The sequence below is a fragment of the Protopterus annectens genome, chromosome 6.part1, assembly GCF_019279795.1.
Source record: "Protopterus annectens isolate FY-2018-M chromosome 6.part1, PAN1.0, whole genome shotgun sequence".
NCBI classification, from domain to species: domain Eukaryota; kingdom Metazoa; phylum Chordata; order Ceratodontiformes; family Protopteridae; genus Protopterus; species Protopterus annectens.
Window position 1 is genome coordinate 69,618,625 of NC_056738.1, and position 12,371 is coordinate 69,630,995.

A 12,371-nucleotide genomic window follows, 5' to 3' on the forward strand; every position below is an offset into this window, starting at 1 on the left:
CTTTTGATAAGGATTATTTTCCTTAATGATGTCTCTTGTTTCATCATTTCTTTACCACAGACATGTCACTCTTTTCTCCCTCTGTCTGTCTCGCATGCTGTCTGTCGCACTCAGTCTCCCATGTAGCTCTGCAGTCTTTTGCTCTGTTCTTCAGCTCCGTGACATGACCACTTATAATCTCTGTTGACTTTGTGCCCTTGTAAAGAAGGAATGATGACTAAACAGTATCGCCTTCCTGGGCTCAACAGGATTCCTGAATTTCTGCCTCAGTATTGCTATTCTATCTTTCTTCTCTTAAAGAAAGGTGAGCAAGGTGAATACTTCCGAAGATTCTTCCCTAGTGGCATGCAAGAATGCAGCACACCCTAACCTTTCATGTCTCTTGGCTAACCATTTGTAGTGATGAATAAACTGAATTTTTGGATGCAGTCCTGACATTTTTACCAGCTTTCTGTGCAGTAAGATAATTAAAGGAGGTTGTATTTGAGGCTTTTTCACTGACACATGTACTTCCAAACACAAACTCTTGAAAGCAGATATAGTTCTGCATTTATGGTGGTCTTTTTTAACACCTTTATTGAAATATCACTTAAGACAAAGGCAAACGTACATTTATAGAAAAGAAACCATATTAACACATTCCCCGTTAGAAACATTATATATTCAATGTATTCTTTTGTATAACTATCATCTATCCAGCATTATATAAATCTCTCCATTCCTGATTTCACTTAAACCTCACTCCTCCTCTACAACATTATTCTGCATGTATTGTTCCCACAGTTTCCATTTTTTTTTCTATGTAATTTGCTTCTTCCCTTAAGATCCCACTTCCAGTTCAGTACTTCAAATACAGTTGATTTAGACTTCAGTTTCCATTTTCTAGTAATTGCTTTTTTGGCAGCCACCAGAATTAAACTTAACAAGGCCTTACTATGTTAAGGCAATTTAGATCTTGTATTCCAGTTCAAAAAAAAAAAAATAGCTACACCCATTACATTGCATATCTCTAAACTGTCCAGATTTTCACAGAATATCCATATTTTTGCCTCATATTTTTGGTCTGTTCCTCAAAAATGTGTTGTTTTCTGGCACATCGTTAAAGATCGAAGTCACTAAATAATATTAAATAATGACAGACATTTGAATCGCAAACTTCATATCCTTCATAAAATGCTTGATAATACAGAACATGTTATTCTGGAAACTTTCTAAGTTTATAGGAACAATATTTAAAATCTGTCCCTATTTTGGGCCAGCGTCCCCCATTATTTCTGGCTGACTTTGTCCAGATTTCTTGCACTGAGTGGTTGAGAGGTATGGTACTCATTTTTAAAGTCTGCAAACTCATTACACTCCCAAACATATATTCCCAATTATCTCTTTCTTCCCCATCATACCTCCAACATTTGGCATCTGTCTGAGGAAAAATTCTTTGGAGTCTACTTGGGGTATAAAAATACCTATAGAAGCACTTTCCTATACAAATCCTAAATCTTCTAGACTTTGTTACATATTTGGAAGCCATACATTTGTCTTCCTGTTTCCTTGTGAATTGCTTATCCAGTCTCTCTTCCCAATGTTTTCTAACCTCCTCTGATTGATTCCTATAGTTATCTTACAGTATTGCATATTCCGTACTAATTATCCCTTTTTTAACTCACTTGGGAATCCCCTTTCCCTTTCTTTGCCTATAATCTGCCTTCCCTATCATTGATATCATTCTCTAGCCTGCAGTCCAAATGTCTTCTTGGCCTCTTCCCATTCTATTACCTTTCCCCCTCTAGTTGTTTGCTCCCAATACCTTGATTTATTTCCCAATTTTCTCCAGTAAATTCCAATCCCCTCTTGCCTTTTCTCTGTACACCTCTTTGCAGTCATCCCTATCGGTAAAATCTCCTTTCTTCATTCTCACGTTGGCTTAGTTTTCGGAATGCTTTCTGTTACTTTATCAGTATAATGTTCTCTGTGGCTGTTATTCTTAAGCATTGGCATCCAAAATCTCACTCTGTCCTTATATTTTTGAATCCCCCCCCTGCTTCATCATCTCTTTCCACTATTTCTGTTATGTATGTGAGCCTTAACTGCATAAGCTGTAAAATATCCATTCCAGTCAGGTAATCCTAAGCCACCTTGTTCTATTGGAAGGGTCAGTTTTATCCCACTTGACCCATGCCTCTTCCCCACCCAGAAATTACTTCAACTCTTTATTATTGTCCACAACTTCTCTTCTGGTTGATTAAACTATACCTGACCTGTATATAAAATTAAAGGGACTAAAATTATTTTCACTGTTTGTATCTTGCTATCCATATCCATAAGCAAGACCTAGGTTCCGTTTTTGTATTCTCCTTTGTTTAGTTTCTTCCCACATATCCTTAACTGCCATAACAGAAAGCTTTTAATCCATACTTATAAATACTTCATTTTATCATGTCCCCATAAATGACCAGTTAATTTGTGGTTACATAGTTTACAGCTATGGACCTTTGTTTTTATCTTCATTAATTTTATATTCGTAAAGATTTGAAACGGTTTCAAACTGTTCCAGAACACTGATGTCCTTTTCTGGTACAAAATATCTGCAAATGAAGCCAACTTTTCTGGATTATCACACAAATTACATCTTTGAATTTCTGAATACTTTTATTTTTTTTTTTTGCCAATGGTTGTAAATGTAATGCAAAGAACAAATCTGTTCAGACATAACTTTTCAAGGAGGAACCCTCACACTTTAATTTTTGCATCTGATCCCCTCATATATCCTCCTAATTATTGTATCACGGAATGCAAATGCTCCTATTGACCTACTCATGAAATCCCAGCTTACTCTGTTGAATGCTTTCTCTGCATCAAGGCCCACAAACAGTGGTATTGTCTTAAACTCTGCTTTTATCTGGATTATTGTTCTATTAATGTTCAGATGTTTGTCTCCCCTCGACAAAACCACATTGATCCACATCTGTCAGTTTTGGCAACACCTTAGCCATGGTGTTGGTCTTTTCTATCCAGTTATGCAAATATTCCCCAGTTATGTGGGATTGTCTAAATGTCCAACTTCTGTGAGATATGTATGGTAAGCAAGCTTTGAAGAATTGTGTTCCACATTACATACAGCTTCTTATACCTTGCTTATTAGTATTTAAATATGTACTGTCCACATTTTGTATTCCTGTAATGTACTGTACTTTGACAGTCTGCTGAACAAGAACGGATAATTTCCAGGATGTAAGGCTCCAGTATTGTATATCCTGCTGTCCCCATTCATATTCTTGAACTTTTTATATTAGGCGTTTGTTGCCATGCCCTCAAAGTGTACTGTCAATATCAACCCTCTGACACGTCTTTTCTTCTTACTCCCAGGTCTGTTGTAGCTTGACAGTGGCAATTTCTGTAGGCTTGCTGCATGCCATCTTATTTCTGGGTGAGTTGTAGGTTGACAGTGGCTATTTCTGATGACTTGGAGCTCACCTTGGTCCTAGCAGAGGGTATAGAGCACTCTGAAGAGAGGTTTGCATGTAAGCCATTTGGAACTGCGAGTAGTTCTCCTCAGCTATTGATCTTAAAATGTAAGCTGTTTCCATGGTCTTTCATAATACAATTGGACATCCAGTCCATAGTGTGGTATCGAAATGATCTTATGCACTGAAGTGTTTGTTTGGCATTATTTCATTGTTAAAACCATCATTCCATCAACTGTTAAAGACAATGGGTTTGAACAATCTGGTGGATACTGTGAGTGGGGTCTCATTCAGGCTCCCTGCTCTTAGTTGAGGCTTTTCCTGATACAAGAGGGATCTAGTTTCATTACTTCCCTTTTTTGTTAAAATTAAGGCAATTAAAAAGCAAGATATCAGAACACTGATGAGTAATGAAGTTGTTTCTTACCTCAAAATATATGATTTTGAAATTGGGGTGTACCTTCTATGGGAAAAAAGCAGTTTTTATGAAGGCAAGTTACAGCTGATTATGTTGATCATATGTGGTGTCTTTTTTTTTCTTTTTCCTGCTCTTTATCTGAAGCGGTTCTAATGAATGCGGATTCACTGCTTATCCATATATCCTCTTCATTCCTTTTCTGGAGCACTGGATTCAGAGTTTATTCTTGATGAGGTTATTTTGGAAATGGGGCACTCTGGAGAGTGACCTTTTATACCAGTGCATAATTTGATTGTCTTAAGTGTTTGGTTCAGAAGTGGAAGGGGCGTATTTTCATTCCATTAATAGGAAAGTTATTAACACTTCTACTGATTCTCTGCCTGTAAAGCACAGCGAAGACCAAGTTTCAGTCTTCTTATGCTTTGGTGACCAAGACCGATGTGGTTTCGAGTTTTGTTGACCTTAGTGATGCAGAATCCCATTCCATTCCTTGCCAGGGGTGTCTTCCAGGCCCTGTCTTTTGATGTTGATGACCAGATCCCTTTCTTCTACTAGATTTTGTGGTACATGTCTTAAGTGTCAAACTTCCAAGAACCACTCTTCTTGGCTGGCGTATGCTGCCAAGTGGAAACTGTTTGCATTTTATGAGGAAAAAATGCAGTAACTTCTCATTCCCAAAGCCAGAACTTGCAGATGGCCTGATGTACCTTTGTCATCCCTATAATTTGGGCCCCGAGTTATTTCATGTCATGGTGCATATGTCAACTGTCTTTTTTGCTTTTTGATTTTGTTGCAGAGCTGTAACCCAACAATGTCGCGTTAAGGAGTTCTGCTAGTTTGTAATCCTTCGTGGAATCCTTCCCCTGCATGGGGTCTGAAGTTTGTAATCCTTTGCAGAATCCTTCCCCTATGTGGGATCTGAAGTTACTTGTCTACCCAAACCTCTCACTTATACCAGAATATCATTTATGATTTAGAACAGACTGCAATTTATGCCAAAGGTGTATAACTGAAGGACTATTAACAGAATGACATTTAAGGACTGTATGTCATCTCTTGTGATGTTCTGTAATTTCCACCTTGAGAATATTGCCTCCTAAAACTCCTCATTTCATCTGAGGATATTACAGTGGCTGTGCACACCGTGGTTGCCTCCTCTTTGGACTACTGTATTTCCTGGTACTTACAGTTGCCTGACTTTGAACTTGAATACGTGTAGTCCCTGCAGAACTCTGCAGTACCTCACTACTTATGAGGATTCTTGATACTGTACCATTTATCCCTGAAGCCATTTCTACATCGTGTACACTAGGTGTGTACTCTGTCGCTTAGCTTATGTAGCATACTGGTCATGGTTTACTTGGCTCTGCTTGACCTGGGTGGCCCAAACTTCAGGGCCATCTACAGTTTGACCTTCGCATGCCTGAAAATTTTAGCATTCAAAAATGTTACCAAAATGTGTATTAATCAGGTTGAGGAGGACTTGTGTCTGAAGTAGAGACAATGACCATAAACAGGAACCAGTACAGAGACGTTGTTCTTGATGCTATCCATTTAGCAACTACGACTTCAGCTTCATTGTTATTATAGCACCTGTTAACCAAGTAGTGTAAAAAATAAACTTAAAAGGATATTAAATAATATGAAAATAAGAACATTGTTACATTAAATAAATAAATAAAGCTAAAAAGCATCACTAATAGTGTAACATCCATAGCTGTATACATACATGATTCCGTTTTGTATGATCAGACTTGGTGCCCTCCAACTTGTCTGAGGAGTGGGAGTGTTATGGGAAGGGTTTTATAAGGTAAAGTATGGGCTTAGGTTAGCAACCATTACTGAGGTGTACAAGTATGAGGTATCCCCTGGTTGGTTGCCCATCGTGTGGAAGGAGTTTGTCCTAATCTTGTTGCCAAATAGCCTTCTGGGGAAAGCCTTTGAAATGCAGTCTATTCGTACATTGGCTCGGGAGCATGAGCCCAGCCAAGGAGTGGTCATCTAAGCACTGCAGGTGTGCTGATGTATGTTCCTGCCCTAAGATGTGCATAGTAGGGCATTACACCATAACTGCCAGCCAGCAGGGGAAAGATTTGTGTCATGCAAAAATCCTGGGGCCTCCACGAAATGAGAGCCACAGTCTCTAGCTTTCTCTTCTTCTTCCTGATGATCCGTCCACCTGAAAAAGGGGGAAATAGATCATGGCTTCAGGGATAAATGGTCCAAAAGTAAGAAATACTCATCTAAAAGTAAAGGGTAGTACCCTGTTAACCACTGATTAAAAAAAAAATGGGGTTGTCAAACTAAGCTAATCAAAATGCAAACTTATAAGGCTCCTAAGTTTCTTTATCAAGGATTGTGTGATTAGGAAGATGAAATAGTTCAGTTTTAAACGCACAAAGGTTTGATAAAATGTTGGTGCAGATTAAATAATTTGACAAATTACAGTAAATGTATGCATTAATAAAGAATGCAGACTAGTAGACTAGAAGTGTACTGAGGATGTCAAATAAGGTGACTGTTTGCTGAAGGCAGATCCTTTGGTAGTTATACCTCCTGTGTTTTATTTACAAAAAACAACAGATGAACAGATAAGCCTGACATGATCATTTAAAATCCCTGATTCATTGAGGTGCATTCTGTAGCATTTATTTGAACATTTTGCATATGAACTGTGGATTTTCACATAAATCATTATAGTTTTTCTTCTGAAAAGTTAATGTCCACTGCAGATTTCATCATTAAGTCCCTCTAATGTTGATTACTGTTTCTTCATAGAGTATTAAAAATTAATCTTTGATTCCATTTTTACAGACGTAATTAAATATATAAAAGTAAGAACAATGAAACTGTGTCCCATGAGATTTCTGAAGTCTGTGGCAGTTTTCAAAATATTCTGTTATTTCATAATAAAAAATGCCTTTTTAGTAGAAACAAAGGACATAATTTTTTAATGTTGCCTTCTTTTAACAGGTTAATGCTCAGGCACTTACTTGTACATTAGCACCCGAAACAAAGCCTTGGATTGCACTGGGAGAAGCACTAGGTGCAGTTACCAAAGCTTGCATGGGAAAACTGAATGGCCCATTCCATCTACAAGTAACAGGTAGCTGCATTAATTCTTTTCAGTGGCATTTATTTTTAAACTCTTAGAATTTTATGTCAGTTAAGTGTTTTCACATCTCTCTCTCACTTTTTCTCTTTAGGAGCATCATTGAAACAGGCTGGGGGTTATTTGACTGCAGCTGTAATTGTAGGGCTTCTGAAAGGAACATCGCAGAGTAACATAAATCTTGTCAATGCCAACATGATGGCAAAGGAATCTGGCCTGAATGTACGTTTATCCAGTCATAATTTTATGAACGCTGTCTTTTTGTTATGTTGTTAATAGGGACAATTTGCTGGGTGCAAGGCTTAACTTGCAAGTCATTTTGTAATTGGCATGACTAATGTGTGATCACAGATGTGCAGTTAATTCCGTCTTTGTTAAAGATTGAGGTTGTTATATCTTTTACTGTAGAGATCTTGTTAGTAAACTAACGTTAAAGGGAGTGGGGGGGGGGTGCAACTCCAGAAATTGGAATACGCAGGGGTACTTCATTCCCCCCATTCAAAAATGATTTAAGGGTGAAACAGTGAGTTTCAGTAGTTGTTTCACTTCATTTTAATACTTGGTGTTTCACTTCTGAATGTTGGTCCCTAATGTGTTAATTGTAGTCATAGGTCTCAGTTTGCTGCAGGAGAGGTAATCTGGATGCTTGATGTTTGTTACTGCTGGCAGTATCTTTTAATACTGGAACCCTTCTGCTATAGGCATCGCAGTCCATGGAATGCTTTTGAATGATACTGGGCCATCTGCTAAAACATAAGCTGCTTACAGCTTTTGCACACTTGTGTCTGTGCTGCATGTTTCTCACTCATTTTCTTGAGTCTTTACCAGCTGGCTTCTAGAGTAGAGCAGTCGCGTCTTCCATCATTATTGCAATGGAGAGAGGATTGTTGCCACTTGTGAGCATTCTTTATTATTGAATGTCTGTACCTGTGCTTTTTTGTATTCTGATCTGAGGATTGCACACTGAGGAAGTACATACATTCTGTGCCATGGTAACTGTAAAAATAATCAATTTTACTTCAAGGTGTCTTTTGAATAATAGATTTTACTTCAGGGGACCCTTTGTAGTGAAGAATGCCAAGAATCGCTTTCCTGAAAGCTCTTCTGCAACATAGTTTTTTTCCAGTGTATTACCCGCTTTTTTACAGACTTTTCACACACAGATGTCTTCCAGGTGGCTACACCTGTTCTTTAAATTGATTTGTGAACCCTGCTTTAATATTGTAATACCTGTGCATTCAGCTGACCAGAAAGACTGATATTTTCTCTTGTAAAATGCTTGTCCCCTTTCCAAACCATTTATGAACCCATCATCTTGATGTGTCTCAAAACTATATTTCTGGTTGGCATTGTAGCGTAGAGGAATAAAGTCCTGGCTAGTTATATGCCAGATGGCCTGAGATAAATTAAAGTTCCCAGAGTTGGAAGAGCTTTCTGAGAGTGGAAGTATGCAGAGCTGAACCTTCTGTCTCTATTCTGGGATATGAGAATGAGAAAGAGAGACGTAGGTGGAGTGTATACCTAGAAACATGTTCCCCATTTGAGTTCCTTGATGGAGACATGGGAGCCAGTGGAGGCATTTATCATAAGGTCGGCAGGGCATCTGCAGGCTTGTATCACACACAGCAAGACATTTCTGTGTAACGCCCATTGAACTCCCAACCTGAGAAATGTTACTTGACATGTATAAGGAAATGTAGGGCTAAAGCAGAACCCTTAATCCTCCTTGCAGGTGATGCCACCACTTCTGACATATTCATCTATGAATCTTGAACTTGTTCAGTACAGAAGTTAATTTCCTTTCTCTTGGGGTTTTGCTGTTCAGTCCATTTTTTTAATCCTACATTTTCTCTTTGAATGTTGCTATATTGTGATACCTGCTTTATAGATTTTTCTTCTCTGTCCTTTCTTCAGTCTATAATACATCACTTTATTTTTTTCACAGACTGCCTTTTCTCAATTATCTTCTTTTTAGGCTTTTTTTTTTGGGTACACAAAATTCATTATTCCATTTCTTTTTCTCTTCTTTAACTGTCCCCATTCTGAATAATTTTCTTTGTCAACATCTTAGTCTGAAATACTAGTCAAGCCAGAAATACACACCTTTTTCAATATAATGTGCCTTTATTCGACTTGCTTCATTTTGTTTATTTGGTCATTATAGGACTATTCTAGCTACAAAAATGTTTTTCATTATTTATGGGTGTCACTATATATAAATCACATTGGGTAAGTGATTCACCCTTTTATAGTCTCAGTGTAGCAGAATTGGCCTACAACAAGTCCATAAACCCAAATTATCCTTTATTTTCTTAGTCTTTTGAAGTATTAATTTTTATTTCCCCTACTATACCCTGTGCTGTAGTCATTTTATTTCTAAGCTGAAGAAATACATGTTCACATGTCCTTTCCTGTGTAAGTAAATGCCTCTACATATGTATACATCTTTTTTCTAATTAGATCCCATCAGTTATTGCATTTTAAAACTTAAATCATACTTTTTTTTGTTTCCTAGCCTGTTCTGTTACTGTTTCCAAAGGCTGTATATTATTTCAGAAGTCATACCTGTCATAAGAAATACTAATTTACCCAAACTGCACAGCTTTCCCCTTACAGTGTCCCTAGTCCACCTAGGCTGGGATTTAGCTGCTTTCACAAGTTTGTCTCTTAAACTCTATCCTTTATTTATTTTTTTTAACTTGGCCTTTCTACATTTTCATTTCAGAATTTACTTGCTGCTTCTTGGTCATATAAGTAGAAAGACCTACATTAATGTCCTATACAGTTTCACTTGTACCTGCAGTGAAGCTTTTTTCTTCCAGCACATCAAATTCAGCACTAATTTCTCATGAATAGCTTACAGCAGGTCAAAAATGTTGTTTCAGATTCATCTGCTTGCACTTCTGAGCCATCAGCCATCTTCATCAGTATTTTATTTGGTAAACCATTCCTTCACCTAAAATCAGTAATTGTAATGCTTCAGTCAGTTCTGCAACTGACGCTGTTTCCAAAATATTAGTGCAGGGCACTTTTTTCCTGAATCTTAGTAGTGCACTCAAATTTTCCCCTTCCAAAAGCTTGTCCTGCCCAAATTTCAGCAGTGTAAATACTACCTCAGGTCTCTCTCAAAATATGATTTAGGCTTACTGAAACCAGTCTGTTTATTCAGTGGGGGGAAAAAAAGGTTTCCCAGCCCCTGATGCAAACCTTTATGACAAAAAAAAAAATCACCAAACTTTTTTAAAAACCACATTCGAAATATTCTCATCCAACAAGTTTGGAGCAGCTGTTCTCTTCGCTCCGCAATATGCATTCAGGAAGTCCAGGTGTTAGACATGCATAGTAGCTGTTTCATTGTTATGACTTTCAAAATGGTGTAATTTCGTTAAGTATAACTTTTGGTCTTGTCGTTTCGATAATAAGAATTTTGGTTATGTAGCCCTTCAATATACTGAAGTAGATCCATATGTTTGAGACCATATGATCGAAGTTTTAGAACTTCGAAACTTCAAATGGAGATCTGCATACAGCGCGGAATGGGAGATTTACATTTTCCTTTCTGTACTGCGATCTCAGAGTTGGTATATTTAAGTAGCGGGGCTGTGGGGTGTGCAGGGGGGCTTGCCCCCCTGCAGAAACATTGAAAAAGTGTTTTTTTTTTTTTTTTGTTTGTTTTTTTTTTTTTTTTTAATATTGGATTTATTTCGGAATCTCAATATTCCGAAACATCAGTCACATGGTCTCGATCATATAAAATTCGATGATGTTCTTCATCTCACATTGCTGCAGTCCTAACACTTGGGTAGTCCGCTGTCCCAGTCGGCCCGAATACCAAAGTATAAGGCTGACGTCGGTCAAGGCGCATTTGTCTGACATCAGGACGTCAGGGTACAAATGCGCATGACCGACGTCATATCCTCAGTCTTTTTTGCCGCATGGTCCGATGCAGAAGCAGTATTGCGAGTGCAGGTTGGCGTTCTGAAATTTTCTGAAGTCGGAGTTTCAGACCGAATCAAAGTTGGCTAAGTACCCCGTTGGGGAATATTTTGTTTTTTTCTTGCCTCAGTATTTAACCGGATGTCAGAAAAAGTGAATAACTGTATTTCTTGTGGGAAACAGATACCTCATAGAGATTACCATACATTGTGTATACCTTGCTTAGGGCCTGAGCACGACGTTGTTGGCTGTCGCTCTTGTGCTAGATTTAACAAACGCACTATTAAGAGAAGATTAGATTGTGCCAGGTTAGTTTTGGGAAGCGTTGTAATTACAACATGCCGTCGGATGCTCCGGCCCGCTTCATCTAAAAGCGCAAGGACAAAGCAGCGAAGCCTAGGGTGGAAGAACCGTCTGTCCCGGACGCCGGTTCTTTAGAGGCTCGGTGGAGCCGGTGGTTCTACCAGAAGTTCCTTTGGATTCTCAGGGAGAGACTTTACTGTTACAAGATGTGTCCTCTCAGGAGGTAGGCCAGGCTGAAGGGGCTTCTCAGGTAGCTGTTCTGCCCTCCCTTCCTAAGGTGGTTAGGCCCTCCCTTCTGTTTCCAAGGCTCCTTCTAGAGGCCGGCCAGGGTTATCTTCAGTGGGGGTCTCCCCTAGTTCTTCAGGGTCTCTGCCTAAGAAACATATGCTTAAAATGGCAGAAGATTTGATTACTATGATTAGAGGTTCTTTACCCCCCCCCGATAAGAGGCCTAGGGTGGAACCTGAGCTTGAGAGTTTTGAGCAGTGTTCGGAGGCTTCTGAGTCTTCGGCTGAAGACTTGCAGGAGTATCCTCCTTATTCTGATTCTGATGTAGATGACTCTACACCTTCGGCTTCTCCTCCTGAGGATTTTTCTTTTTCAGAGACTCTTCATTCCATGAGGGAGCATTTTAAATGGGAAGGTCAATATTTTTCTGATTCTAGGAAAAGGCTTAGGGAATTTTTGTTTCTTCCCCAGCATAGGCCTTTAGCTATACCTCCTGTTCTGGATGTGGTAGAGGATGTTTTTGCAGAGGCTTCCCTGAACCCTGATTCTTTGCCTCCTGCCCCAGTTAAACCGGACAGGTATTATAGGGTGCCTGAAGCTCATAAGTATCGTAAGAGTCCTAGGGCAGACCCAGAAACTGTTTCTCAGGGCCCTAAAGGTGTTAAGGCTTCTGTTGTTAAAAATCCTGTTCCTTCTGATAAAGAGGCAAGGGCTTTGGATAGATGGGGGAAAAAGGTGTATACTTCTTCCACTTTAGCCATGAGGGCTTTGAATTGCCAGTTTCACATGTTGAAATACCAAAATTATCTCCTTTCACAATTGAAGTCTAAGGTAGATGCTCTGGCGGAAGGTATTGAGTGTAAAGAGTTGCAGGATTTGGTTCATGTTTCTGAACAGGTGGGTAAGCATTCCT

General features: G+C 38.8%; 1 protein-coding gene across 1 annotated transcript in view; it reads left to right on the forward strand.

Moving 5' to 3' along the window:
• The window catches only part of PHGDH (phosphoglycerate dehydrogenase), a 376,392-nt gene that overhangs the window by 240,222 nt on the left and 123,799 nt on the right, over positions 1–12,371 (forward strand). Inside the window, exons 9-10 of the mRNA XM_044075497.1 lie at positions 6,853–6,985; positions 7,086–7,213. Coding sequence (XP_043931432.1) covers positions 6,853–6,985; positions 7,086–7,213 — 261 coding nt within the window. The remainder of the gene's footprint in view (positions 1–6,852; positions 6,986–7,085; positions 7,214–12,371) is intronic.